The following is a 24,878-nucleotide window of genomic DNA, read 5'->3' as shown; positions in this document are numbered from 1 at the left end:
TATACAATATATATATCTCGATAAATTTCCCTTGCCTTGAGATGATGCTTTGATGCATACAATCGAACCAGAATGGCAAAAATTCAACATATATATTATGTATTCTCTGTGATGTAATTGGGGTTTCCCCTTAACTATTATAGTATAGCGTACCTGTTATTTTAAGGCAAACCCTTAAAATAAGGTAAGTCGGTTAAAACCAAATGTCACCCTTTATTAGCAGCAGATTAGTAAAGAAATAATTCACTTTGGTATAAAAGCAGGACATTTGGCACAGATCCTCTCTAAGAACCATTTTTTTGAAAAAAGGCGTTGGCCACTCAAAAATTCAATATGGCAGCAATTTTTCCAAGATGGCAGCCATTGCTTTTCAATGGTTATGTAACCAAAAAATGTTCGGATCGAGCAAAACGAGGTGTCATTTGGACTTGGGCGGACCAGACCTTTCCGTTATGTGCATCCTCCCTGGGTAGAGTCAGGACTGCGCCCGGTAGAGGCAAAACATTCAATCGCCTCAAAAAACTTGGGAAAAATCTAGAAATGCTCAGATCTGGTCAAACTAGACGTCAGCGGAATGCCTGGTCATTAACATCAGTATTCATATATTTTATATCTTTATATACATATATATAGATATAATATTGCTGTCCTAGGTACAATTGTTGCCCTTTCTTATACTTAATGATATAAAAAGTTTTTTAACCTGGTTTCTGTTAGCGCTTTGTTTTATTTCATCCTTTTGGTTGCTTCATTTAATTAAAAATATATTTTTTTAAAATGCAGTGTACTTTTGATGACAATTGTCTGTTGCAATGAATTTTATTTCTTAACCTGCAATAAGTATTCAAATATATATTTATATATATTCACTAAAACTTCTTTTGTCACTTTTTTTTTTTTTTTTTTTAGATCAGACTCACTCCTGCAGCACGGTGAGTTTCTACATAGGGCCACCAGGGGGCATTGTTGCTCTCAGCTCAACACACTGAGCTTAGTTTGTTGTTGTTTTCCCCTAATTTGTGTTTCTTGTTTTGTCTTCCACAATGGTGCCTCAATGATCCTACAGACACAAGCGGCTCCTACCCTGAAGTAAGTGTTAAAAACATAACGCACCTAATCAAAAAAAATCCTGCTTTCAGAGTTGATTTAATGTATTTTAGTGACTTTTTAGTTACATCAAAGCATTGTGTGAGAGATGTAAATCAGATGTAAGCAGTTGATGTAATTTTTTTGGGATGAATTAAATATGAAGGTGCCGTTCGTCCAACTATTGCTTTTAAAAAATAATCGACTCTTTGGTTGTTGTAGGTACGACTGGTACCAAACAGAATCCCAAGTCGCGGTGACGGTCATGGCGAAGAACGTGCCCAAGGAGGGTGTGTGTGTCGACTTCAGGGAGAAAGAGGTATAAACAACAATCAAAGTCAATGTGGGGGTGTACAGCGTCTCTGTTTGTCAGTATGTGCTCTCAGAGATGGCTTAGCTCTCGGCTTTTCCTCAGGGGGGCCCATTAGATGACTTTCTCTATTTCTCACACACACACACACACACAAACAAACACACACACTCCCCATGGGAACTATGCCTCTAGTGGTGCCTTGTTAACATTGCCCCCAAAGTACAGATCTAAGAACAATTTACCCTCCCCAGCTTCTCCACCCTCCTAATTGGCTTTAGATGGAAGGCATAACTGTTCTCAGATCAGCTCCACATCCCTCCAGGGACAAACTCTTCTTCCTTACCTTTTCTTCTTCTTTTCGTTGCCATCTTCCCACTTTTTCTTCCCCCTTTCTCTCAGAGGGATAACTGCAGGGCACCCCAGGGAACAGTTTTGTCTTTTCTAATAGAGTAACAAACCAAGTTTACTCCCATTTCAAAAGAAATAGTTCTCTCATTTTAATCGCATTGTAAGTTTTTAATCTCTCCGTCTCTGCTGCACAGTACAGATGGGTTCATGTATTTTTCACTAGGTTAGTATATAGACAAAAGAAATTAAAGATGAAAGGAAGCAGCTCCAGTTATTTTCCCTTGTGACGGCGCGCACGGCAGCTTTAAAACCTACACATATCCCACCTATTTGATTTGATATGACTATTAAGGCTTTGATTCTTCTGTAGAATATCCTAAACTAACCTTTGAGGCTTATAAAATGGGTGACAAACTGACGAATATGTCCAATTCCGGCAGAATTGGAATTTCTTACCATGTGTAACTAGGGATGTTAGGGATCGTTTCAAAATGCATCCGCATCGATTTTTTGTTATTCTTCTTTTTTTTTTAACCTTTATTTAAACAGGAAAATCTTTTCCACTGCAGGAGACATTGTAACTGCACAATGAAGTGTGCTGAAACCTTTGCATGTTGACCAGCTTGTGTTTTTTCAATACAATCTAAAAAGAAAGTACTAACTTTCTGCATTTATTTGTTTTTCTAGGCATATACCTCAGTTAAGTTGCACTAAAGTCAAAGCTGGTTTAAAAGCTGCAGGCAGATTGTATGTTATTTTATATTTTTAATGGTTGTTGGCATATGGCATGTTAAAGCCAATGTTTTGAGTGTAAAATATGCCAATAAAATATATTTCATACATAATGTTCTCATGAAGGTGTACCCATTTACAGATTAGTTGTTTCTTAAGTCATATATTAATTTAAAAAATTGCAATAATCAGCTTATACTTTATTATCAGGATATATTGCATTGTATCGTATTGTGACCTATGTATTGGGATACGAATCGTATCTCCAGATGCCAGGCAATGCACAGCCCTATGTGTAACGTTTTGTCTAGTAATCATATTATCCTTTGATTGAAAATGAACGCAGAGCTTCCTCTGAATTCAGTTTTTTTTAATATGTTATGATAAATTTGTATGATTGGTATGAATGCATTCAAATCTGAAAAGGCACTGGCGCAGTAGTGGTGTAGTAGTTCAACTGGTCATGAGTTAACCTGGTGACACGTCACAACAAAGGCATTACACTTCTAATCACTCAGCTGTGCAGGGTTAGGTGCAAAATATGAGGATGGTTTGCTGGTTAGCTGTAATTAAATGTTTCACAAATAATGTGTTGGGACCACATGATGCATTTCCATGGTATTTTTAGCTTTAAACGGGTGGCTAATTAAGTAATCATGTGGCTCTAGCGATGTAGTCTTGCGTGAGTTCAGCGTAACATCTCGTTTTTGTGAATAATCTGAAACATAAAAAATATAAAATTAATAACAGTAGTTAATACCATTAATCCTATTTATCATGTTTGACATGATTTCAGGAAGTTGAAAGTCATCTAAATAAGGAAAGATGGTGAAACAGCAAAATTTAACATGACACAGAAATGTGCAAACTCTGAAACGCAACTCAGGAAATTTTGAAACAGAAAATCGAAGGGCCGACTAAAGTATTTTGTATTACCGCAGCACTGCACACATGACCTTACAATGCACTGATAAAGTCATCAATGCTAAGAGAGACTAAGGACCAAAGAAACAAGTGTAGTGGTGGAAAAACACCTTCACTAAAGTTGATTAGAGCAAGAAAACTCTCCAGTCAGAGGAAGCAGTCATATACAGTATGTGCACCTGCAATTGCTAATGTGTGTATATTAAGAAAATGTCAATATGTTTGTACTTTTTGTATTTATTTATTTTTGTCAGAAATGGTTATTGTAACGTAAGGACTAATTCCTAGTAATAATTTATCACAAAAAGTGTGAAAAGATTTATTTTGCATTCAGGCTATTTATGAGAAATGTGGACAGGTGTGACAAAAAGTGGCTGTTATTACAAAATATGTACGCATTTATTACATTTTGGCACATCGTTAATGTACTTCATAATGTGGTGTTGGATAGTTACCAGTGTGACTGACATATGAGACCATGATCAATGTCTACCAAAGTGAAGAGAAGAGGAAAGTATGTAGATTAGAATGGGGGAAGCTACCATGCTACTCTCCATGCAAGGATGATTGTATAGTGGGCGTGTATGGCTGTCAATAGAACCGTTTCTCAAATATATAATAGGATCTAAGTTTAAAAAAAAATTCAGCAGGATGATTCCTAAAGCCTTTTTGCAATATATTCAGCTCATAGTCGTCCAAATGCTTCAGAATTCATTGAACGGTGCATTACAAGCCAAATATGCGTCTAACTGAAGCATACCAAGTCAGTCAAAGAGGGGATGTTCAGCAACGGACGACTAAATCACCTGAACAGAATCTAATAAATTGTGCATTTGACATTTTGATAACAAAAATGAAGGTAAATGCTCCAATAATAAGCAATAAACAGGAAGTGGAGAGTGCTGCAGTAGAGGCTTATAGTAAAGCATCACCAAGGAACAAAGCACGATCTGTTTGATAGGAGAACGAGACTTTGAGTCTGTGATTGACAGCAAAGATTTGCAACCAAATTTTGAACGATAGGAGTGTCCCAGTAACACTTTCTCTCTTTCAATATTGCTGCCTTATGTATTTGCCGATACGATATCAGCACAAATTATACATACTTTAATTACTACTTTTATTCGCTGGACATTTACAATGAAACGTGTTGGCTGATATAATGTGTCTTTTGTCTGTGGTGTTTTCAGATGTTTGCCACAATACAGATGGCATCAGGAGAACCCTGCAACCTCCACCTCCACTTACTGCACCCTATTATCCCTCAACAGAGCAGCTTCAAAGTCCTCACCACCAAGGTACCAATAGAAATCCGTTTATATTTCACAGAAATGTAAGATATTAACAAAGTAGGTGGCGGTGTAACGAACCATCTCTCATGGAGCACATTGAGTTTTAATTGTAACAGTGTTGTCTTCTGTTCATGCTTTTGTCCCTTTTTGGGTGACACAGACCACAGCTTGACTACCACAGGCAAAGATTAGATTATTAAAAAAAACACAGGCAGAACACATTTGAATATAAATAATTAAAATGTAGCTGACTCTTTATAAAATTGAATTATTGCAGTTAGTAAAAGTCTGTTTTACCCAGTGGTTACATCATGGTGTGTCTTTTTCTACACAGAGCCCAGCTAAGGCACAAAAATAAATCTGTTTAATGTGTTACTGATTTACAGAGAGCGAAAACCTAACCGGGGGAAGAAAAAAAACTCCTTTATTAGGTCATGGCTGTGTTCCAGCAAAGTTTTTGAAAGTCATTGAATTTTACTCCGGAGCATCTGGAGCTGTGCACGTATCCTCGCTCTATCAGTAGTTACTTTCTCAAGAGAGCGTTTAACATGTCGGGAGGTGTATTTATGTGGCTGTAAAGAAAACGTGACTTGTTAATGTTTTGCGCAAAAGAAATGTGGACGCTTAGCTGCTGCTGAGCGTCAGACAGTGTGATGGGGTTAGTGTATAACAGCGTTTATTAGTTTTTGTCAACTAAATAAAGAATCAATCCAGATTGCAATGAGATGGGAGGAAAAGGGAAGTTCAAGCACTTTACCAAAATAGCCTGATCATTACCCGAGTTACCACTCTGAGATCAGCATCTTTATCTCCTCGATACTTTCCAGCATCATGGAGCAGGCTGTCACCCTCTATAATTCCTTAATGCTGGTAAATCTTACCGAAGCGGGGAGTAGAAATAGAAAAATCCACTCGGGCTGTATCCAGCACAGTTCATCTGAGCAGCTAGTGGGCAATTTGCACATATGCACAAATCCTCCTCACTACGACACCCACGTACATTGAAACACAGACACACACATACACACACACACAACGAGAAGGGCTGTTCTCACAGAATGTTCCTAAGCATCAGTAAAGGTGATTATGGCCCTAATGAGAAGGCAGGGCCGTTTTACTACCACCTAATTAGTGTGTGTTACAGTGGAAGCGGGTTAATGAGTGTGTGTGCTGATTCTGAGTTTAGACCACTTTCAGGCTTTAGGGGGTTGCAGCAAAGTTAGATTTTTATTTGGTTAGTTTTCTCTAATTACAGAGAAGGATTAGGATTAATCTCCTTCAGCTTTGATCACCTTGGTCCACAATCCACATCTATAACAATCATGTGCAGTCTGATTATTTATGGCAGTGGATCTGACATTGAGTCCCACCTTCACCCCTTAACTAACCGTGACCCAGATTAAATGTTTTCTACTTATTAATTTCAGGTAATGAAATGATTGGTCGGTTTGAACTTTAGATCATACAAAACGTCAACATGAGAGCACCTTTTAAGAAACATTTGTGATGACGAGTCATCATGCTACGGATGGGCATTGATTTTTCGAAGCTGTTTTATTATATTTTTTTAAACCTAGATGTGTGAATTCATTAGAAAGTAATCAGACTAAAACTAAACTCATTTCAAATCTGACCGTAGTTATTCACGATGAATCACATCTTTATATATTTGTAAACACACTGAATCACTGAAAGTTATTGCGCAGAAATTGTGTTTATTCTGAAAGGGTTACTATTATTCAGGTGAAACATGAATTGCATTGCTTTTTCCAATAATCCTTTACTGTAAATGTAGAATGTCGGGGGATCATTCTGATCTGATTTGAATTGTACATACCAGTACTTTTATTGCTTATCTTGTTGTATGGAATGTTTGATCAAGTAATATTTCTCAGAGAATAACAGTTAGCAAGAGAAAAAACTGACCCATTTATTATTACCAGTTGGTTACTGAAATTGTAATGTTTAACGCAAGAATATTATACAATTAAATAAAATGTAAAAAATAATAATTAGAAGAGCCTGAAAAATAATATGAATAAATGTAATTATAAATTTCTAATTTAATATAAATACAAAGTGCAAGATAACACTAGTTTAACTTAAACATTGGAATATTTTACGCTTAAATACAATACATACAAATTAATTTTGAAGGCCAGGGAAAATAGGCTCTAAACCAATAAAAACGAATTAAACTTTTAAAGTGCAAAATGATTTGACATATTTAGGTCTGTCAGCTGCTGGTCAACATGCCCAGGTTTCAATGAACTTCTTTGTGCAGTTACAATGTCTCATGCAGTGGAAAAGACTTTCCTGGTTAAATAAAGGTTAAAAAAAAAAAAAATAGAAATGTAAATAATAAAAAAAATAAATACAAAATCGATATGGATGCATTTTGAATCAATCCAAGAATCGCGCGACGTAATATGATATATCGCCTATTCGATTTTTATATCAACACAACTTGCTATTACTAAAAGTATTACATGAGAATAGTACCATAACCCACAAACCTGCACTGTGCACAGTTGAAGAAATGGGCCACTCCAAGGATGATATGATGCTAAACTCCCTCCCTACGAGCAACCTTTAAATCTCAATTGAGATGTAAATATCATATACAGTGGGTACGGAAAGTATTCAAACCCATTTAAATTTGTCACTCTTTGTTTCATTGCAGCCATTTGCTAAAATCAAAAAAGTTCATTTTATTTCTCATTAATGTACACTCAGCACCCCATCTTGACAGGAAAAAACAGAAATGTAGAAATTTTTGCAAATTTATTAAAAAAGGAAACTGAAATATCACATGGTCATATGTTTTCAGACTCTTTGCTGTGACACTCATATTTAACTCACATGCTGTCCATTTCTTCTGATCCTCCTTGAGATGGTTCTGCTCCTTCATTGGAGTCCAGCTGTGTTTAATTAAACTGATTGGACTTGATTAGGAAAGACACACACCTGTCTATATAAGACCTTACAGCTCACAGTGCATGTCAGAGCAAATGAGAATCATGAGGTTGAAGGAACTGCCCAAGGAGCTCAGAGACAGAATTGTGGCAAAGCACAGATCTGACCAAGGTTACAAAATAATTTCTGCAGCACTCAAGGTTCCTAAGAGCACAGTGGCCTCCATAATTCTTAAAGAAGAAGAAGTTTAGGACGACCAGAACTCTTCACTCTCTTTATGGCAGAGTGGCCCGACGGACGCCTCTCCACAGTGAAAGACATATGAAAGCCCGCATAGAGATTCTCTGGTCTGATGAGACCAAGATTGAACTTTTTGGCGTTAATTCTAAGCGGTATGTGTGAAGGTATATGTTTTTCTTTTTTTTTAAATTTGCTAAAATTCTACATTTGTTTTTTTGTCAAGATAGGGTACTCAGTGTACATTAAAGAGAAATAAAATGGCTGCAATGAAACAGAGTGAAAAATTTAAAGGGGTCTGAATACTTTCCGTACCCATTGTATACTGTATTAATTGATGTAGTGATGTGACTTTATGAGCTCAGCCTAACGGGGGTGAAACTTTTATTGCTCATAGAAATATGACAATACAATCTTTAGAGTCTAAATTTACTGCAGCAGCAGACAGATGACCTTTACTACACATTAGAAATTGTGCATAATCTATATTAGCTTCCTACACAAGAATAGCGTGAGATGATTATTTTAGGCATCGTGTGAATCGTTTGTTATACTGAGTCAAAGCATGAAGACGTAGGTTTAATTCTGCCTTGGTGCTGGTCTTAGTGTGTTGTTTGTTTTTATGCCTCAGTTTGTCCTGCAGTTGAATTGTTGTCTGAGGTGCCTCCCAATGCAATGCTGATAAATGGCTTTTACATTTTTGATGTTATTGATTAAAATATTAAGTTGAGTTTTCAGTCCCGTGTAAATCTCCCACAAATTAGCAGAAATGTACTGATTGATTATGCTGTGAATTGAATATGTTTGTCAACCCAGCCGAAATGATAAAGTTAGTGCCGCTCATTGTCCTGCATGGTTTGTGTTAACGTGCTAAGCGTTTGTGCAATTGTGCTTGAAATGTGCATAGATTGTAAAGATGAGTTTACATTTACTAAGATGAAGGGAATGGGATATATGGTCACATTGAAATTTGTCTGTAAGTTGTGTTGATTCTCTTCTGCTCTGCAAAGTTTTGTACTTTAATATAGGTTTCTCTCTTTTATGTGTCTTTAAAACACCTCGGCTGCGTGGTCCTGTTGGCACAGTGGATGAACTACTTTTTTGCTGGTATATTTATCATAACTTCATGCAAAGAGGGCTTAAAATAACAATACCATTTCACATTTACTCCCCCATGATGGATTTAAAAACAAGATATTGCGTTTAACACGTTACGAATTCCACAGTGATTAGAGAGATTCAATGCATATCGGAAAATGTAACAATTTTTGTAGATTTTGTAAATAAACGTGTATGACAAAAGGATTGTGTATGTAAAAGTGGCTTAAGTGTGGCAGTGTGCCAAAGAAAATAATTTGTTCCTCTGGAGCATCATGTATTTGGGATCTTAGTGGCCATGGTCAGCTTCTAGACCAGCAGGGTTGGCATTGTTGCTTACGTAGCAAGTATGTGTTTGCAGGGGAAAAAACTTCCAATTTCATGAAGCAACTGTTCCACTTTTCTGTAGTAATATGACCTGCTATAAAGTATATCTTTTTATTGGCCAGAGAGCAGTTAAAGTGTGCCCTAAAGCCTAATTTTCTCAAATCTTCTTCTAAATGACTAAAAAAAATCAATGTCATACTTTTGGTTCGGACAAATAATCAGAATCAGAATCAGAATCAGAATCAGAAATGTTTTATTTGCCATGTACAGTTTTGAGGACAGTACAAGGAATTTGACTTGGTGGTTGGTGCACAAAACAAGCAACAAAAAGAAATAAAAGAAATAAAAACAGAACAACAAAGCACAACCCAGCAACAATAATAATAATAATAATGATAAATATAAAGGATGAGGGATAAATAAAGGATAGATAGAGAATAAAGGATAAATAGGATAAATATAAATATAAATATATATATATACAGTGCAGCAGGTATCAAGCTGGTGGAGGTGGTGATCGGGTGGGGGGGGGGGGGGGGGGGGGGTTCAGTGGGTGACTTGGGGTGTGTTCATGTGGATGGTGGCAGAGGGAAAGAAGCTGTTTTTGTGTCTGGAGGTTCTGGTCCTGATGGACCGAAACCTCCTACCAGAAGGGAGAGATTGAAACAGTTTATGACCGGGGTGGGAGGGGTCGGCCACAATCTTTCCTGCACGCCTCAAAATCCTGGAGGCGTACAGGTCCTGGAGGGAGGGCAGATTGCAGCCGATGACCTTCTCTGCAGAGTGGATGATACGCTGCAGTCTGGCCTTGTCCTTGGCCGTAGCTGCAGCGTACCAGATGGTGATGGAGGAGCAGAGGATGGACTGGATGATGGAGCTGTAGAAGTTCACCATCATCTTTGTTGGCAGACTGAACTTCTTCAGCTGCCGCAAAAAGTACATCCTCTGCTGAGCTTTTTTGATAAGGGAGCTGATGTTCAGCTCCCACTTGAGGTCCTAAGTGATGATGGTCCCCAGGAAGCAGAAGTACTCTACAGAGCTCACTGTAGAGTTTCCCAGGGTGAGGGGGGTGAGGGGGGCTGGGTTCTTCCTGAAGTCTGCTATCATCTCCACTGTCTTTAAAGCATTGAGCTCCAGGTTGTTCTGGCTGCACCAGGACACCAGCCGGTCTGTCTCCCACCTGTAGTCGGACTAAAAGTGCTGTCAAGGCTAAAATCAACCAAAGAATATATTTTTTCAGTGTTCAAAAGCTCTGTGATATCTTTTGAGAAAAATGCATTATCAACTTTTTCTGTTATGATTACTGTCCTGTTTTTTTATGTTGTTTTGGGCAATAATTCCAATTCCTTTAAGGGCAGAGTAGAGACATCATACTCTGTTGTAGTCTTTGAGCATTATCCATTTTTTATATAATGGGTGTTATCATTTACTATATATGTATTCTATTCATTTAAATATTCATTTAATTTGCTCCCTGGTTCATGAGCAGGAAATGCAAAAAATTAGTGTAATGAGAAAAACAAGCAAGTGATTTGTTTAAAATTATAAAGTTACACGTTTTTTATAGGACTACCTAATGTTTAAATGTTCAGACCTGTTCTGAAATCCTGTAAGAAGTGAAATCATATCCAAAGTATCTGACATTTATTGTGTCCATATTTCCTATCATTGTATTACTTGATTGACTATTGAATGTTAACCTGTGTTTTACAAGGTTCTTTATTATAGTTACCTTGGCCAAGGAAGTGATATTTTCACCGGCATTTGTTTATTTTTGTCTGTTTGCTGGATTACATCAAAGTACCTAATAGATTTGGACAAAATTTTAACCAAAGATTGACCTTATGCCATGGAACACTCCATAAAATTTTAGAGGAGATCTGTATTAAGTATTGATTTTGGATTAGTTTAAAAAAAATGGAAAAATCCCTATCCCTCGTCGTTGGTGGAGTTTCAAAAATTAATATCTCTGTTCGTAATTGACCGATCTTTATGGACTTTGACTCAGTTATGTAGGGTTGGCTCCTCAATTTCCCCACCAAGTTTAATCTAGATTGTACCAGTTTCATTATGTTTTTTTTTTTGTTTTTTTTAATGGAGTTGCCTGCATAAATTTGGACCTATCGTTTTCAGACTTTTGATGCTTCGCAAAGTTTTGCGTGCTCTTTTTTTAATTTTTCATTTCATTTCAAAATACGGTTTTGTTTTGAAACACATTACTAAAGTTGAGCCACACAGTCGTTCAAAGATGTAAACCTGGGTGTGTTTTAACATTGCAGAAATATCAGACTACATCTTTGTCCTGTGCTTTTTGTGTTCCCTGTAATACTCCAACACCTATATTTTGTGCGTTAAATCCTCTGTATCTCTACAGTGTGCTGAGTAGCAGCTGACCTGCACAGAAACTGCCCCCTATTAAAAAAAAAAGACACACACACATCCTCTCTTTCACTTTCTCACTTTTCCATGGCAACAGCAGCCACTGCATACCAGAGGTTCACGTGGGCTGTAGCTCAAATAAGGACTCAAGTCTTTGAGAGACCGCAGCTTGGTCTAAGACTCCCTCACAGGACTTTGCCGCGATGCTTCTTTTTCTTCTTCCTTTACCTTGTTTTGCTTTTGATTTGTCAATCCCTTCGTACTCCTCCACACACCTCGCTCTCATCTTCTTTCTGTCTGTGTCGTGCTGATACAAACACAAACAGCCTCTTCTAGGATAACAAGTCGGCGTTCAAGCCCTCCTCTCTGTCCACAAAGCCCTAAGTGTTTTCTGGTCCAGAGGGTTCCTTGGGTACCCATGGCCCTACACACACATACACCTATACACACACACTCTCTCCCTTTGCTTGTAGCTGCATTTTATGGCTTAAAGTGCTCAAAAAAATATTAAAATATAAAAGAAAAAAGACACAAACAAACAAACTCTTAAATCATAGTCAAGCAACTCATTTTTTAAGTAGTTTGTTGTTTAAAGAAGAGGACACTAATGCTTTGATCAAATGGCAGTTTCCCAGATTTTTATTGGGCTTTAATGAGTGATTAAAAGATTTTTTGTAGTAATTCAATGCGTGAGTTAATGTGTAAGGGGTTGCCCTGCACTCTTTGCTCGACACTGTTTATGCTTTATTTCCTTGCTGTCTTTAAAGACAACTTAGCGGGGGGAAGTTAAGCTGGGTGATGAGCGCGTGCGCACACACACGCAGAAGCTGAACAGTAATCTTTCAACACACTTGTGCCATTTAAAAGAAGAGCCGACTGAGTGAGTGTGCGCGTCCCTCGGCACATTATTGTCAGTGCGACCTCCTCCTGTCCTCCATCACGACAAACATTCCAACCACAGGGGTCACTGTGACAACGGGGAGCCAATTACACACCAGTGTATTTGATCAGAACAGACGGCTGACACACACCAACACACACACAGACACACACGCACGCGCAACTTCAATTTTGAATCCCTGCTTGCTTATTTATTCAGCTCTAAACTCATCTCTAAAGCCGCGTCTCCCCTCTTTAATTTGCATGCCTGTCAACGTCTAAGAATGTTTGTATGTTTTCAATTTACGTGTCTTTTCATACCGAGTTTGTTTTGAAATCAGCCAGCATTTGGGAAATGAGGGAAAAGATGCTGGTTGAAGAGCCATGGCAGGGCATTGGGGGTGTGAGAGTGTGGGGATGTGGGGAAGAGGAAGTTACAAACACATCTGACAAGAGACATGGGACCTCAGTGCCCCTCAGTTAATAGTTTGTGTGCGTGTGTTCAGGGCAGTGTTGTAAAGTCCAGCCCACTCCCTTGGGGTCCCGTGCATGGTGGCCTCTGATTGTAGCCCTGCTGTCGCATCCTTTTCCGAAGCATCGCTTTGCCTGTCATCCACACAGAAACGCTCTGAGAAACGCATACACGGCGCCTGGCCTGCCATGTCGCTTAAGAGCCAGGAAACGCAGATGTGGCAGCAGATTAATGTTGTATGGCCCAGGAGCATGCATGAACACACACACACACACACACACTCCCACACAGATCGCCTCAGCATGAGTCGTCACAGCGCTGTACAAATGTTGGAAATGGCACAGAGTGGCACCACTCATAATTTAATCGTGATGAGATGTTATTTGTTTGCTCTCCTTCTATGGTGATGAATAAATGTCACTTATTTTATATTCTACAAGACAGTATTCTGATTAGCTCAGTCAGAACAAACACTGCAGTTTGAATCTTACTGTCATTTTCAAAGTACAACGAGAAGGCTAGCGGTGCTCATATCTCCCCTTCTGCTACATCAGTCAGAATAACTAATACCAATACACCTGGTGGAGCTGTCTTTATGATTGGTTTGTCATGCACCAACTGCTTTGATGAACGCAAGCAACAGCTGCCTGATCAGCAAGGTCCAATCAATCAGCATAGAAATACTAAGATGTCCTGGATCAGTTAGAGAAATCTACAGATGTATGCTAAAGCCATCTGTCCGTGTTGTTTTATCATTATGAGGAAAACTTTCTGTTTAGCATCTTTTAAAATGCTGTGTGTTGTTTGAACAACATATTATGTCTGTACTCAGCTTTTCAGTGGCACACATCAAACATGTAGTAGATATGAATGTTTAAAAGCAACACTTACAGCTGCTAATGCTACACAGGATATTTTATTTATTAGGTAAAATCATAGTGTATACCTCATAGATCAATGAATCGAACATCATTCAAAAAGAAAGGAAAAAGTTGGAAATTGCCCCTCAAAGGTTTTTCATATTCACTGTAAACAATGGCATACTAATATGCTACTCATACTAAGTCTAACGTCAAAATTAGTTTGTAGTGCGTTCACATTAGATAGTTTAGAAAGATTGAGTACACGAGAAACACTCGACTGTATACTGTATCAGGACATTTTTTAACACTACTCATACTCAACCGCCCCATGATGCATTGTGAGCGGAATGTAAAATCGTCCTGGGACAGGCTTCAAGCTAAAAGTCAACAAACTAAAGCATCTCTTTTTTTCTTCCATTAGTTTTTAATGCTTTACTAAATAGGGCTCTGTCTTTTTTAAGTTAACTGGTAACTTAGTCAGTAGCACAATGGCGGCTCTCCGAAATATTGGCATGAAATGTGTTTTCCTCGAGTCAGTTTTGCTTCGGCGCTTCTGCCTTCGTCACACCCAGATATCCCACCCTAAACCACAACACTACCTCATGATTGGTTCGAATCGGTTCGGTTCGTTTTCGAAAGGCAAAGGCGGGAACAGTACAAGATGGATTTTGTTGTTTGTGAACACGAGGAGAATCCATCTTGCAGGCAAGTTTAAGTTCGAAATGCATCTTGGGAAACTTGGAAGCATACTTCAGTGGGAAAGGCCACCATCCTAATCATACTTATAGTTTATAGTCAGTATATATTCATTGAGTTTGTAGCGCATAGTACGAAGTATGCCATTTCGAACAGCCTCTGTTCACATTTTCGCGCTTCGCGGGATGTGGAGTTGATATCATGGTGAATACCGGTAACAAATTAGAACAGAAATGGTGTCCTTGCCTGGTGAAGGAACACAAGAAATCCTGGTAAGATTGGGATCATTAATAATCGAACATCGTAATCGAATCGGGAAATTTGGCTCATTTATCCCTTGTGTGCATGTGTGTGTTTGGTATTATTTAAATCTGTTCATATGTATTTACATCAGCAGTATAAAACTAACCTTGTGTTTTTAAACGGATGCTAAATTAAATACCACACTATTGTTTGCGCTATGAATCTAATGCATCCTAAAACTCTAAAAGTGATCAGTATGTGGTGAAGCCTTAGGTGTACAAAGACATATTTACAGTAGTTACAGTAGTCATTGGCTTTCAGTGTTTAGTCGTTAGTGTGATTTTCCTGTAAAACACATACTTCTTTGTCCTAAAGCTTTGCCTAATGCTTCCTATTCTCATCTGCTGCCAAATAGTTTTACAGCTTCTTAGAGTGGCCACATAGAAATTGTGTCATCATCATAACACAATGCTTGTTGTGACTACTCAATTTTGGATGATTTGTTATTGGCCACATACTCATTAGTACAATTTGAGACGAGAACAGCAAACCAAAAATTAGAAAGGAAAGAGGGAAACACAGTGCCAAGGGATTTTTAAAGGTGAAATGGTTTGTTTCCAAAGGGAACAGGAGGAGCAGGCTGTCTGATAGACGTCCTGATGAGCACCTTTTATGAACGCTTCTGTCAATCCTTCAAACTAGCTTTTACGATTCATGGCATGAGGCAAGATAGGCTGTCAATCTATCACATAAAAACAGACGATCTGCAGCATGTGTGGCTTCAAACAGCTCAGAGAAACCAACTAACAGTGTTTCCTACAAAGCTTTTGTATTTTAGCGGTTGATTATATCGGCGGAATGGCCGAAGTCCAATACTTAATTTTAAAGCCAGTAGCAGCCAATTGCAATAATGTCCCCATAATATTGTGCATTACTAGACAGTGAAAGTAGTTTACGGGGGGAACATCTAATAGGGCCCTGCCATTTCCACGTTTACGGAATTGACCAATGAAAATGGAATCCACTGTTAAATGCGGAAATGATAACTTGATTGCTTCTAATACTGTTTAATATTCTGACCACTAGTGGTGAAATAACTGATTCATCCTTGCATCCATTTATTTTTGCATAATAATTATGGTCTGCAATAATGTCATCAGGATAATTTAAATACAGGTATTTTAAATTAACTTTGGCTGTTTGTATGAATAAATAAAATAAAACTTAATCAATAAACCTGCTCAGATTCAGTAAACCGTTCATCCCCGTGGGGAAATTGGTTGAAATGAATGCTGCTGTCATACAGCGTCATATAACGTATGATTATGAATAATTAAAAAGGAGCAGTCAGAATAATCCATGTCTGTTCAACACGTGTTTTTAAATTACATTTTTGTTTTTGACATACATTTTTGTTTAATTATAGTTTCCTTTTTTATAATTTTAGAGTTAAAAACTATTTTCTGAAAAAATTGATGAATATTTCTAAAAAATAAAGTGGAAAACACAGAATTTTGAAAAAAATTAGGGCCCACACAAAGAACACAACAGTGAATTAGAAACTCCTTTGACTGTATATGACACTATTTAGATTTTCAATTGGTAATATTCAATCAAAATGTTGACTCGTATGGTTTCCTTCAACAAAGTAGGTTTGTTTATTTATTTTATACGCGGTTCCCTGGCCCCGCGGTGCTAGGAACCCTATTGTAATCGTAAGGATTATTTATTATTATTAGGGGGCCAAGCCCACGGGGCCAGGGAACCGCGTATGCTTACATATGCGGTTCCTAGGACCAGTGGTGCTAGGAACCCTATTTTAATCGTAAGGATTATTTTTATTATGTTTTCCCCGGTAAAAGTGGTGCTGCAGGCTAAACCGTGCAAGGTTGGGCGATGTGCTTTGGGGGTTGGGTCCAGACCCCCCCCCCTCGCATACCTTGGACGCAAAAACTCACATATGTCCGCCAACAGGTGGAGCTATAACCAAGGTCAACTCATTTTGGCCTATAACTCCCACACCGTTTGTTGCACATTCAAAAACTTCATATCCACAGATTCCTTGAATAGCACTAAATCAGCTGGGCTAGGCCACGCTCATTTCCGCCTGAAAGTAAAATCTGGAAAACTGGAAAACCTACTTTTTCTAACTACTCTTTGGGATTTTGTCCAATCAGCGTGAAACTTGGCATGTAGAGTCTTCAGTTGGACCTGATCTAAAGTTCTGCGAATAATTTTGTTCAGGCAAAATATGCACAAATTATTAACGAGTAAAATTTTCTCACGAGCTATGAAAACGCAAACTGGTACATATCTCGGTCAAAATAAATGCTAACAACACCAAATCTGAGGTCCTTGGTTGGCATGTGACTGTGGGGGTACGCAACATATTTAAATAATGTAGGTCACGAGGGGTTGCTGCAAATATGGAATATTTATATCTATACTATAATTCAAGGGAGGTCTGTGTGGATGTGTGAGAGTGTGTGTGTGTGGAGCAAATATCTCCCCGACGCGGTGCCAGTTCGACCTGAAACTCGCTCGACGAGTTCAAAATACCCCGAGTGTGTGTATCTGTTATTTTGGAGTAATTTGGTCATTTCAAAATGTTCATTTTAATATTATTTCACTTCTGGACGACCCCGAAATGAAACCTATTCAACTTTTGACCTCAGGGTGTGAGGAGGCGCTAGCACACCATCTATATCTATTTCACAGCACAGCTCACTTCCGGTGCGTGCATGAGCTCCCGTGGACTTCTCTTTTCTCTTTTGAGGAAAAATACTTTTTTTTTACTGTTCTTCATTTGGTGATGACATTTCAAAACGTTTATTTTCATGTTAGTTTGACCTAACGCTATTTAGACCTGACGGACCTCACCCGGAAGTTGTATAACGGACCACCATTTAGTCCGGTTACAGTCTGTGTCACGACACACGTCCGTAGCGTGGTAGTGAGCTCCCGTGGACTTCTCTTTTGATGAAACATACTTTTTACTGTTCCTTATTTGGTGATAATGTTTCAAAAGGTTTATTTTCACATTAGTTTGACTGTTCGCTATTTAGACTGGACAGAGCTCACCCGGAAGTTATTGACGGCAATGGCTGCTGTGTTGAAAGCTGCACATTTTTTCGCGGTGGGTGTGTGTGAGAACCAACGGAGGAGATGAGAGTCCCAGGTAGAGAGTCTGTCTCTCTCTCACACACACACACACACACACACACACACACACACACACACACACACACACACACACACACACACACACACACACACACACACGCACACACATCAATCAGGTGACACACCTGCCACTACACCTAACTATTGACAATAGAGAAATTTAGTGAAAGTTAGGCAGGTACACGTGGATGGACTGGTGTCCATGAATTTAGAATGGACCACACTACAAATGCAACAAAAAACAATAATTATACAAAAAAAAGCACAAATGACCTAAAACATTATACAGGAAGTACACAAAACGACAACAGAAATGCAAAAAAATATACAAAAGGCTCCAAAAACACACGAAATGACTCCAAAAACATATATTACAGAAAAATACACCAAACAACAAAAATATGAAAATGACTCAATATACACAAAACTAAATATTTATACAAAAAATACACTAAAATGACAACAGAAATGCACAAAAACTACATCAGGAAAAAAAAATACACAAAATGACTGCAGAATAACACTGCAATGGCAAAAACAAACAATAATTAAAACAAAAAATATAAAAATGAGTAAAAAACCCCAACACATTCATCATGTGCATGTCTCATAGAATTAAACCAGGGAAATTGCACACATTTTACTTTGCACCTGCAAATATACCCCTTAATAATGCTACAGAGTATGTTATTATTATGCCCGTAATTGACAACTCTCCTTAAGCGCCCACTATATGAATGCATACTTCCGACCGGCACTGTACCAGTCTCTTAAATGACAAGACCAATTTTAACCAGATTTAGTGGGTATGATCTTGGGTCCCTCCTGAGGCCATATCTCAAAATTATTTGCGATTGGTCTAAGTGGGCGTGGCTTATTACATCATAACATATAAATGAACATTTATTTCAGCTAAATTATTATGTTGAGGGCTGTAAAATTTACAGGGTAGATATAGAAGACCACACAGACCACCCATACCAAAAATTGCGCCACTAGGTGGCGCTATAGTTGCAAACACATTTTGGCCTTACTTTCACATTTTAATTCACATCTTAAAAAACTTCATATCCACGTGTTCCCTATATAGAGTCGCATCTTCTGACATAGGCCACGCCCACTCCCACAGCATAATGCTCTTTGTAAGTCACTACATATAAAAAACCTACTTTTTCGAATTACTCCTTTGGGTTTTGTCTAATCAGCATGAAACTTGGCACGTAGTGTGTTCAGTTGGACCTGATCTAAAGTTGATAAAAGACTTTTGTTGGCTCAAAATATGCGTGAATAAATTACTGAGTAAATTTTTCTAGCTAGCTATAAAAATGTCTAACTCTTGCATATCTCGGTCAAAATAAATGTTAACACCAAATCTGAGATCCTTAGTTGCCATGTGACTGTAAGGGTATGAGCAAAATTGTAATAATTTACGCCACTAGGGGGAAATTTATATCTCTTAAATGGCAAGACCAAATTTGGTGCATGATCTTGGTTCCCTCCTGAAGCCATATCTCAAATTTATTTGCCATTTGGTCAAAGTGGGCGTGGCTTATTACACCATAACATAAATAAACAAACCTTTATTTCAGATGAAGTATTATGTTGAGGGCTGTGAAATTTACAGGGTACATATATAAAAGCACACAGATCACCCATACCAAAAAGTGGCTGTAATGGGTGCAAACGCATTTTGGCCTCTAACTTTCACACGAAACCTGGGGGCCGAGTTGTGCTGGAAGGCTTGCCCCCCTTTCATAACTGCTTCCAGTTCTAGTTATTATTTGTATTCTGACAAGTTTTGTTTGTTATTCAGAAATAATGTTCTTATAAAGGCCTATGCACATGTATTTTGTTTATTTACGTTATGTTTACGCATCCTGTGTACTTTTTGCTCTTGAAAAATGTTTAAAGCTAATGAACAAAATATTTTTTCAGAACTGAGATGAGAACCAGTGTAACTCAATAATGTAGATGTATGACACGCACTGTGAAGGGATGAATATGAATTATTTGAGCAGTGACCTGTACTCTCTGCAGAGATGTTCTGTTTTTAGCTCCTCAGCCTTCCGTAAGGTATGCCAGAAGTTAATATCAGACCCTGCGTTGGCCTCGCCGTGCACAATGCCCTCTGAGGGCCAGAAAGCGCTGACACTAACCAAAGTGTTCTATCAGCGCGCCTCGTCTCGCGCTAGCTCATCACCTCGGCACAACGATCATTCTGTCTTATTTTCTTCAATCTGTTCCCCCACTCACTTGGTGTCTCTTCTCCCCGTCCACCTCTCAGGTCCCCCTACTTCTGGCACCCTCATAAATGAATCATCAAATCGCTCAGCAGAGCAGAAATGTTCCTTAATTGCACCAACATCACCGGTTCTGTCATATTCACATGCACAAATATCAAAGACGTGCACCGTTAATGGGCGGTGGGGGTGGATGTTTGGGGGAGTTGTGGAGGGCGCTGCTGCTCACGTGTCTCGCCGCTGTGTGTCCTGTCAGTGCTGCTCAGCATTAAGAGAATGTGTCCATATCCTCTCCCCTCATTGTTTCCTCTTTTCTACCATGTTCTCCCAGAGTAATGATTGGGATCAGATGCTGCTGTGTGGAATTAAGATCTTCCTCCCCCCTTCCCCCCCACCACCACCCACCCCTCCCTCACCACCACTGGCCCCTCTGCCTGACAGGCATCTCGTTAGTGCAGTATGGCTGTCAGTGAGGGTTGAGATTGAGCTGTGCCCCCGCGTATCCCTCATGTCTCTCACTCCCCCACCCTCCCCCACTCTCTCTCTCTCTCCATCACACCGACACACATTTCTAGACCAATCCAACGACAACTCTGATCAGCACTCTTCCTCTCTCGCCTCAATAATGATCTGATGTCCTGTACTTTTAACACGCCACTCTAATGGGAAAGTTATTTTTGTCCCGCATACTAACCAAAAACAACCTGTTTTTGTTAAATCTCTCTCCCTCTGTCTCTCACCCCCTCCCCCCCTCTCTTCTGTCAGGTGGAGATCAAGATGAAGAAGATGGACGGCATCAGATGGGAGAAGCTGGAGGGCGAAGGACAGGAGTCCATCGTCAAACACTTCAATCCCCGTCAGTCTCACAGTTTTGCCATTTACGCTCACCCTTCCTCTTACTCCTCCTCCTCTGTTTCCTCTGCTCTTCTCCCTGAAACTTCTCTTATTGCTCCTTCTAAACCAAAAGATCAATATAACCTGCTCTGTTTGTCTGTTCTGCCCTGAAATGAGAGTGGGCAGTCGAGCCCTACTAGAGTCTTTCATTAGTCTGACAGAAAGTAGGAGAGGGAAAGGTATGACAGCAAAATATGACTCAGTTTTTCAGCCCACACATGCACCCCCATTACTGACAGTATTAATTGCTTTTGGACATCTGTCAGAGTGTGTAAGTAAAAACGACTTTTTTTTTCTCTTTTTTTTGTCTCGCTCCACTCAGGCAAAAGCAAACATTTGGCTATTAAAGGCTACTTACATTTCAGCATAATATGTTACATCTGATTTGGTGGGATCACGTTGCTGCGTGTCCGCACTTGGCCTGAATCTTTCTGCTTCTGGGTTTGCTGCTGGATTTATGGAATTCTGCAACTGATTAAATTGGGGCCCTAAGCAAGTTTGGATCCCAGGGCCCCCAACTCACCCCATCCCTGATGTATCATTGGTACAAAATGATCATATAACAACATGCATATAACTTGGCAACCCTTCATAGTATTAAATAATATACTTTCTGTAAGTATAGATGCAGTAATTTGGCTCAATGAAAAAAAATTATAGATAGATATTAAATAGAAATAACTTTAAACTGAAATAACAAAAACAAATCTGAGTCAAAAGGATAACTAAATATGCAAGTGTGCCTTTTACAGCAAACTATAGAGCAAATAAAGCAGGGATGGTTAGAACAAAATCCTGCATTCTATTTCATAATATTTTGTGAGATGTCTCACTATGGGTTACACACTCTCTGTAGCCCTCAGAAGCACTTTTCTCAATTTGCCAAGCCCTGATTGGCTAGAAAGAACTTTCCATCCGCTGGGGACACTGCCACTCTCTATAAGAGGGAGGGCGGATGTACAGTTCCTCATTCAAACACCTCTTCTCTCTCTCATGTACATCTCACGTTCTTATCGGCTAAACTGTCCACAGGCTGATTCCTTCGGGTTTTCCTGTCACCGGGCGCTGGTATCTGTAAAAGGCATTGCGTGGACCACAACAGGTCGAGAAGCAACCAGCACTTACCTTGCTCTGCTCGGTAAGTGCTGCTCCTTCACAGGTAAGTGAAATTCAGAGCCCCAGCTCCGGCTGTCGGCTCTCCTCCAGCGTTGTCGCTTCGGCGCACATTGGTCCTCGAGTGGCTCTCTCACTCATGGTGTCTGTTAGCCGCTCCGAGTTCTGCACCGACGAGTCCAGAGCTTCTGGACATCACTACTTGACGCCTCCGGGCTCGTTGGTGCTGTCCTTAACTGCTGCAAAGCGTGAAAACCCAGAGCTGACTGCTCCTTCCAACGTTGTCGCTCCGGCGTGCACGTTAGCCTCCAGCGGCCTCTCACTCCGGTACGACCCCGGTGACAGTCCCGCTGCTAGCTCTGTGCCGTACAACCAGAGTGCACGGAAGCCAGCACATCTGCTGCTGTCCCAGATCACGGCTGTCGACCCCCCCGCAGGTCCGGCGAGCGTGGTTCTCTCTCCTGAGCCTTCACCACCATGTAAGGCCCGGTTCCAACTCCATACCACGGTACCTGAGCCCCCAAAATCCAGCTACCCAGCTGCCGTTCAAAAAAAAAGTCAACGCTGTCCCCGACGCCTCGGACGTCCGGTGCATGTGGTAGCATAAAAGCTAATCCACCTGCTCTTTTTGCTTGCCTCAAGCGGCGATGGGAACCGAGGCTCCTCTCACGGAGGGGACGGGATGCACTGGGCCGACGTGTCTGATATCCGCCTGGGCCCCCCTTCTTCCTCTTCACGGCGCTTCTGCCTCAGCGAGCAAAGAGGACACGGCCCTTTTATGGACTCTGCATCTGCCCGTGGCCTCAGCTGGGGCTCCCAGTGGCCTGCTGCCTTTGGGACGGGCCGTCTTCAGTCAAACCTATTGGGCAGGGCGTGCGCTGCAGCGGCGCTCTTAGTGAGAGCTCGAAATGTCTTCTCCTTCCTCATGGCATACCAAGCTGAACTGTGTGAGGATTTTGCTCGGTCTCAGGACCCAGCGACAGTGGAGGAAATTTCATCCGTAGTAAGTGTGTGTCTCCGCACCCAGCGCCGCTCCGTGCGGGTCTTGGTTAGCGTGATGAGCAACATGGTGCTTCAAGAACGAGCGTGTTGGCTCAATCTCACTAGATTTTCTGACACAGAAAAAAGCCAAATCCTCGACGCGCAGTTGGTCCCGGACGGGATGTTCGGCCCGTCGCTGGCTTTTGTGCAGAGACGAAAAGAGGGATGATGAAGCTCTCTGTCTGTGTCTTCCACGGAAGCCCCACCATCGAGGCACGGTCCTCGGACGGTCGGGAGAGGACATGTTTCACGGGAAGTTCGGCTCACGCCCCCCTCCATGTCCACAAGCACGCATGTTCAAATAAAGATGTGTACATTGCTTAAGCACCCCAGCCAAAGGCCAGGGGCGCAGCATGTGACAGAAGAATCCTCTACTATAAGCAGCGTGGTAACGGTACCTGCTGTCTCCACTCGGCGGGAGGCCTCGGCCTTCTCCGGGTTGGAGGCTGCGGAGTTCCCGTTACCACACTGTCCCCGTGAACGAGCAGTACTGCACGCTCATTTCTGGGGGTATGGCTCTGCTCCAATGACAGGGGGCGCCGCTTTGACAGGGTCGTCTCCTCTACTGTTGGGCAGGCTGCCGCCAATAGAGAGCTCTACCTCCCTCCGGGCCCTTTAGTAGTGTGCAGTTTGTCACCTCAAGACTGAGCCATTACGCCACAAATGGTTTCTTGGGCCACTGGCAGCCTGCCTCCGGGAGAGGGTGCCACTGTACCACGGTCGGAACGCTTATCCACCCTCTCCTATAGAGGGAGAAATGGGTAGCAATCGCAGCTCTGACTTGGGTCCTGCGGACGATATCGGAGAGGTTACAGTTTGCGGCTGTCCCTCCCCATTTTGCCAGCGTAATACACACTCAAGCACAGGGGGACCCGGCCCGTGTATTGCAAGAGATCGGCTCCCTGCTGAGCAGAGAATGTACCTGAGATTTGCTTTCCGGGGGATTTGTTATGAATCCCGTTTGCTCCCCTTCGGCCTCTCACTGAGTCCGAGGGTGTTCGTGCATTGCATGGAGGCTGCGATAGTCCAGCACACGCGCATTCTGTTACGCTACTTATCTGTCCTAGGGTTCATGATAAACGAGGAAAAGCGCATGTTGTCCCCTACACAGGAAACTGTCTTCCTGGGACTGTCTCTGCGCTCGGTGCCTCTCACCGCGCACCTGTCGGCGCAGCGGGTGGAGACGTTCAGGGCATGCCTCGCACTGTTTCGACCGGGCAAATCTGTTCAGTTCAGATTATGACTCCGGTTACTCTGATTGATGGCTTCGGCCTTCCACGTCATCCGCCTCGGCCGCCTCCACATGAGGGAATTCCAGCTGTGGGTAACCTCTCATGGGCTCAGGCCCTGTGCGTCATGGCGCATGGAGGGTTCAGATTGCCTGACGCGCTGTGTCTCCATGGGGACTGTTACGTCCAGGAAGGTGATCTCCACGGACGTCAGCCTGACGGGCTGAGGTGGGGTGTTCGAGGGCAGGTCGGTGAGAGGCTGCTGGGAAGCAGACCTGCGATGCTGTCACATAAATTATTTGGAGTTGTCAGCGGTGTTCCTCTCGCTGATCCACTTCCTCCTGTTTCTCAGGGGACATCATGTCCTGGTGAG

At 40.9% G+C, this 24,878-nt stretch overlaps 1 protein-coding gene across 3 annotated transcripts in view; it reads left to right on the top strand.

Annotated features, from left to right (window-relative positions):
- sugt1 (SGT1 homolog, MIS12 kinetochore complex assembly cochaperone) overlaps window positions 1–24,878 on the top strand; it is a 47,779-nt gene that overhangs the window by 8,893 nt on the left and 14,008 nt on the right. For all 3 annotated transcript variants that reach the window (XM_028473699.1, XM_028473700.1, XM_028473701.1), the window contains exons 7-11: window positions 910–932; window positions 1,067–1,089; window positions 1,309–1,405; window positions 4,594–4,701; window positions 20,994–21,084. In XM_028473699.1, the coding sequence (XP_028329500.1) occupies window positions 910–932; window positions 1,067–1,089; window positions 1,309–1,405; window positions 4,594–4,701; window positions 20,994–21,084 (342 nt within the window). The remainder of the gene's footprint in view (window positions 1–909; window positions 933–1,066; window positions 1,090–1,308; window positions 1,406–4,593; window positions 4,702–20,993; window positions 21,085–24,878) is intronic.

This window comes from Gouania willdenowi, chromosome 17 (genome assembly GCF_900634775.1).
Source record: "Gouania willdenowi chromosome 17, fGouWil2.1, whole genome shotgun sequence".
NCBI classification, from domain to species: Eukaryota; Metazoa; Chordata; class Actinopteri; order Blenniiformes; family Gobiesocidae; genus Gouania; species Gouania willdenowi.
Note: the sequence above shows the minus strand (reverse complement) of the source record. Positions and strands in the feature narration are given on the sequence as shown.